Raw genomic sequence first — 6157 nt, 5'->3', positions numbered from 1 at the left:
CTCCTGGTGGAATGACCTGCCCAACTCAATCCGAGCAGCTGAGTCCTTAGCCATCTTCAAGAATTGGCTAAAAACACATCTTTTCCATCTTTCTTTGACCCTCTAACTCTAGCACTCTCTATTCTAATTCTATTCTTAAAAAAAAAAAAACTAACTAACACTAGCTTTCTAATCTTTTGTATTCTATCTGTTTTCTTTTTATTTATTATACTATTAACAAAAGCAAAAAAAGGCCTCTAACACTAGCTTGCTCTATTCTTTTTCTAATCTATCTGTTTTCTTTTTATTTATTATATAATTTAAAAAACCCTTGCTATGTGTACTGCGTTAAGCTAACTGAGACTTGTTATAGCACTTGCTTATCATTGCTCTTTTGTTGATTTTGATTGCTTCCATTGTCCTCATTTGAAAGTCGCTTTGGATAAAAGCATCTGCTAAATGACTAAATGTAGATGTAAATGTAATTGTTACAATCTGACCTCAGGTCAGTGGACGACCATGCCCGGGCAGTACGAGAACAGTAAGGTGCCTTTGTTTACCGCAGTAGTGTGAGGCGACTCTGTGTTCACAGTGAACCGCAGAGCGACGGTGGAATACGGCATCGAGGAAAATAAATGGATGACGAAAAAACAAATGACTGGATTATCAAAAATCGGCTCCATGTGGACGTTCCTCTTGAGACTGCCAAAGCAAAGCAGAATGCTTTTACAAAAGAAAGATAATGGAGTCGAGATCTCCTCTGGCCTCAGCTCAAGTGCTTCTGTACATCGTGTTGACTGAGTTTATTAATAATAGCGGTAAATGTTACGTAACAACGGATTCCTAGAATTTCACCTAATTTGACATTAGTTTAGTGCCTCAAATATTTTAATTGGCAGCAAAAGAGAAAGGTTGCATTTTTTGTATTATTACCTCAAAAAAAAAAAAAAAATGAGGTAAGTGGCTGCTTGTAGATGTGTAGGACCTGTCACAACAAATGTCATACTGCTCAAAAGTTAAAAAAAGACGTAAAAGCTCATAACCTTCTTGAAATAATATTTCAGAGAGGAATTATCCTCATGTAATATTTGCAGTCCCAATTTATAAACATTTACACTTGTACTGGATATCAAATGAATAAAAAATTCTAATTAATTTACTTTTCAGTAGGCTATTTCTTTTTACTATGCACTATTATACTGTTCAAAAGTCTCAAAGAAGTCTCCTATGCTCATTAAGACTGAATTTATTTGATCAAAAATACAATAAAAAACAATATTGTAAAATATTATTACAATTCAAAATAGCTGTTTTCTATTTGAATATATTTTAAAATGTAATTAATTTTCAGCATCATTACTTCAGTCTTCAGTGTCATACGATCCTTCAGAAAACATTCTAATATGCTGATTTTCTGGGCAAGAATGATATATTATTAATGTTAAATACAGTTGTGCTGCTTAATATTTTTGTGGAAACCATGATTCTTTTGTTACGGATTCTTTGATGAATAGAAAGTTCAAAAGAATAACATTTATTTGAAAAAGATAAATGTCACTTTTTAAATGTTACTTTTGATCAATTTAATGCAAAAACTCATACTGACCCCAAACTTTTGAGAGGTAATTCACATATTTGGAAATAAAAGATGGCTATCAGTAATTCTTTACGCAATAGTATATGTATTCAACCTTACAAACCTACATTGTTCTTTGTGCAACTAGTGCAAAATTTCAAGCCTCTCTTTCCTTCCTCTAATCGGTCCATTCGATTAGTGAACCGCAGCTTATTTTGTGTTAAATCTGATTAACATTTAACCATTCACACACTGCCAGAACATCACAGATCAGTTGGAGGCAAATGTGAGATGTGATTAATGGAAAACGAACAGGCCCTATAAATCTTCCTGACTGTATTACACATGATTGATGGTCATTACAGTATATGTTGTCATGGCCACATGAGACCAAAATATAGAAACATTTCCTGTTTTTATATCAAACACGCCATCTGTAAAACTCAGTCCCTGGTGTACCCATACCAGAAGTGCCGGGGTCAGATAAGGCCACAAGGAAAGAGTGCAGAACCTTGAAGACTGTGAGAGAAAGTTTAAGATCAGCTGGGAGGAGAAACATGATCATCAGAAATTATACTTTATTCATACAATAATTTATGACCTCATAAAAGTGGTAAGAGTGTAACAGTGTGGCGACTCGTTGACTGTTCAAACACTCGAATCATATCCAGACATTCCTGCAAGCTCTCATAACTATTGTAGAAGGTCCTCTCATTACATGGGAACCTGAAGACACACTGATAACTAATCATGTTACCAAAATGAAAACATTGTGTCCAACCTCTGGCAGCCTAACAACAGAATCTATAGATCTTGGCAGGACTTTGCTATTCGCTCATGATGTCTGGCAGTTGTTTAACACTGAAGGTAACATTTTATAGGAAGGAACTTTGCCATATAATAATGTTCACAAGTACCAAAGTGAAACTGACAAATGAAAGCATGTGTTGACCTCACACAGATTTCACAAATACCAGTTATTTTTCTGAAACAAGAACCATGAGACATGGGTATTATTGTTTAGATATGGGTTTTCTTCCAAATATTTGACTGACATTTCATATTGAATAGTCATTTTTTTGTTTACAGTGGTCATCTGTGCAAATGCATCACCCAAACACAAATATTTTTTTAGGTAGGTTCCCAATGCCATTGCTGGAGCTCTGCAACAAACTGAACCATTTGTAAGTAAATCATTTATTACATCTATATTGTCTGACACAAAATATTTCTATACATTACATCAGGGTCGGTGAGGGTTTGTGAGTTGATGAAAAGCTAATAATGAATTGAATCCATATAATGAAAAATTGAAGAAAATGAATAAGGCTGCAATCGAAACAAAACTGAAATTGCGATGAATGGCTTAGCGCAATTATTAAATTAAAATGAGTTCAATCTCATTTGCATAATTTCATTTTCTAATTTAAAATTGTAAATTAGCATTGTAATTAAAAATTACAAAATGAATTGTAATAATTAAAAATGTAATTAAAATGTATCATTGTCACAAAACCATTTCAAGTAATGATCAAATATTCAGTTTATTTTAATATTGTAATATTACAATAATATACTTCTGTCCTAAAATAATAATAATAATAAAAACAAATAGCTTTTTTTTTATCACTGAAATTGTCTATTTGTTCTGTTTACCTTTATATTTTTGTCAGATTTTTAAAAAATATATAATTAGTTAAAATAATAATAATATAAAAACAATAGTTTTATTTTTATCATTGAAAATGATAAAAATGTCTCCTGGTTCTTTTTGCCTGGATGTTTTAGCAGTAGCATGAGACATTTTCTTATGAGATGAAATGTTTATCATATCGCAGTAACAATTGCAATATATGCCAAAATAGTCACAATATATTGTTTGATTACAAAATAAAAACAACCCAAATAAAACACAAAATGATTAAATATTTTATTTGTTTTCCTGCATGTCATTTGACCATTAACTAACATCAGAGCACCATAAATATGCAAATGTGTTGTTCAATTATTGATATATTAACTTAAGGGGTAATTCAAGTATATATATATATATATATATATATATATATATATATATATATTATGTCAAAGGTTCGGCTGACAACAACATTTAGATAAATACAAACCAGAACTAGTGCAGATTACACTGTCTCACCTTGGGGTTTTCAGTTGTAAGTAAATGGAGGCACCATATAGAAACTGGAAAGATGAATATGATGTTAAAGTGTCCATATATATATATATATATATATGGCTTAACAATTATAATGCATTTTAAAAAGTTTAATAATTGTATGAATTCCACGAAGAAAATTAACATAATAAATACCAATGGTTTACATTTCAATAAATAAAGCCACAAAAGTTTGATTGCTACGGAAAACACTATAAAAGCGTGTTGTTGCAGAGTCATTCTCTTGTGTCGACTGTCAAATTGTGCTTTTCCCCAAGGCCTCAACACATGTCAAGAATGCGCAACGAATAAACACAGAGCAGCATATGATAAACAAGCAACAGCTATACAAGCTCGGTGAACACACAAACCATGATCGCAGCTAATTCACTGCATCATAACACGCATGGGATCAGGCCACGCGGGTCATGAGCTCCTCCAGCGCTCGCTCTCTGTGGTTCTCATGCACCAGAAGAACCTCTTTAATGGCGTTCTGCTGGAAGCCCATTTCATGAAACTGAGCAAGAAGGTGAAGGAACTCCTCAGCCTAAAATAGCAGAACGAATAAGGTTACAATATACACTAACATTCAAAGGGTTGTGGTTGGTAAAAATAGTATTATCAATACTTTTTATTCAGCAAGGATGCACTGAATTGATGACAAGTAACAATAAAAACATTTAATGATACAAAAGGTTCTATTTCAAATAAATGCTGTTCTTTTCAACTTTCTATTTAACAAAGAATTCTCAAAGTTTTCTTAAAAATATGAAGCAGCACAACTGTTTTCAACATTGATAATAATCAGAAATGTTTCTTGAGCAGCAAATCAGCATATTAGAATTATTTCTGAAGGATCATGTGACACTGAAGACTGGAGTAATGATGCTGACAATTCAGCTTTGCATCACAACAATAAATTATATGTTAAACTATATTCAAACAGAAAACAGTTATTTTGAATTGTAAACATTCACAATATTACTGTTTTTACTGTATTTTTTATCAAATAAATGCAGCCTTGGTGAGCATAAGAGACTGATTTGTGGTAGCACATAAAAAAAAGTCATATAAATACATACATACCTTGGACTCACAATTCTGAAACATCTCAAGTGCTTCTTCAACCTGAGCTTCATCATAGCCGAGTTCACATAACCGATCACACGCCACCATATAACTCAAGATCTGCAAGAGAACAAATAAACAATCCTTCATACTGTAAATGAACACAAACACAATACATCATGGATCACTTTAACTGCAGGAACGTGACTGAAGAAAAGCCCTCTGAGATTCTCGAACGCTTCATGAAAACAAGGCCAGGTCGAGTTCTAATGGACTTTTGGGGAGCATTGGTTTATCGACTGATCCGGTTATCAAGCACACTGTTGACGCAACAGTACGTCATCATAGCTGTGGACTTCTGAAAGATCATTAGATGAATGTGAGCTATCATAATTCATGATAAGACTGGATGTCAGGCTCAGAGTGGACGGAAAGCCAAGCGGTGGATAAGAGAGAGGAGCGGCTGGTCTGATTAATCTGTGTAACAAGATGAGATTTGTTGATTCAAATCTGATCATCCGTCCCAAGCAGCTGTCTGATGTCATGCTGAGCGGCTCACTGGGCAACTGAGGATACAGCTGAATATAAATTAATCAGGTCTCGCTGGTCAGTCAGTGACTTCACAGACACATCGTCACATCGCTTCAAGGGCTTTCAAGGAATCCAATGATCTAGAACAAATTCAAGTAATTCCTAATGACGACAATGCTTCATTATTGGTAGAAATGCACTCATAAGATGAGAAAAGTGGCATTTATTATCAAATAAATAAATAAATATTATTTTTGTGGCTATTATTATTATTATTTATAAACTAATTGAAGTTAATGATAATAACAATAATAATGCAATATTTTACATTGCTTTAAAAAATAACAACAGCAATAATAATAATAATTATTATTATTATTATTCATTTAATAAACATATTAGTTACAAACAAGTATTTAATTTATTATATATTTAAAAATTAATTAATAAGACATCATTCTTTCTACCAGCCGCCAAACCACACACAAGATTGAGAGATATTTTATTATCATTGATATTCTTTTACAACTTTGTTAATATTTTGAATTAAGACTTTCTGTTTCCACTTTCAATTTAGTTCGTTTTTGTTTTTTTTACTTTTGTTCAGTGTTTTTGTAATTTGTTTTTTAAAATGTCACAGATTTGATTATTTTTTATTAGTTTATAATTGTATTTATTGGTTTATTTAGTACTTAAAGGGTTAGTTCACCCAAAAATGAAAATTAGGCTGTGTTTTACTCACCCCCGAGTCATCCTAGGTGTATATGACTTTCTTCTTTCAGACGAATCCAGTCGGAGTTATATTAAAAATTGTCTTTGATCTTTCAAGC

The 6157-nt window shown here is 32.5% G+C and overlaps 1 protein-coding gene and 1 pseudogene across 1 annotated transcript in view; one reads left to right on the top strand and one right to left on the bottom strand.

The window, feature by feature from the left end:
- The window catches only part of LOC107685226 (kelch repeat and BTB domain-containing protein 13-like), a 4939-nt pseudogene extending 4159 nt beyond the window's left edge, over positions 1-780 (top strand).
- Positions 781-3958: 3178 nt separating this feature from the next.
- The window catches only part of LOC107685210 (ubiquitin-associated protein 1-like), a 16884-nt gene continuing 14685 nt past the window's right edge, over positions 3959-6157 (bottom strand). The window contains exons 5-6 of the mRNA XM_016481722.1: positions 4815-4916; positions 3959-4275 (exon numbers count right to left, since the gene is read on the bottom strand). Coding sequence (XP_016337208.1) covers positions 4141-4275; positions 4815-4916 — 237 coding nt within the window. The 3' untranslated portion in view covers positions 3959-4140. The remainder of the gene's footprint in view (positions 4276-4814; positions 4917-6157) is intronic.

Source organism: Sinocyclocheilus anshuiensis, unplaced genomic scaffold (assembly GCF_001515605.1).
Source record: "Sinocyclocheilus anshuiensis isolate Anshui unplaced genomic scaffold, SAMN03320099.WGS_v1.1 scaffold333, whole genome shotgun sequence".
In the NCBI taxonomy this organism is placed as follows: domain Eukaryota; kingdom Metazoa; phylum Chordata; class Actinopteri; order Cypriniformes; family Cyprinidae; genus Sinocyclocheilus; species Sinocyclocheilus anshuiensis.
Note: the sequence above shows the minus strand (reverse complement) of the source record. Positions and strands in the feature narration are given on the sequence as shown.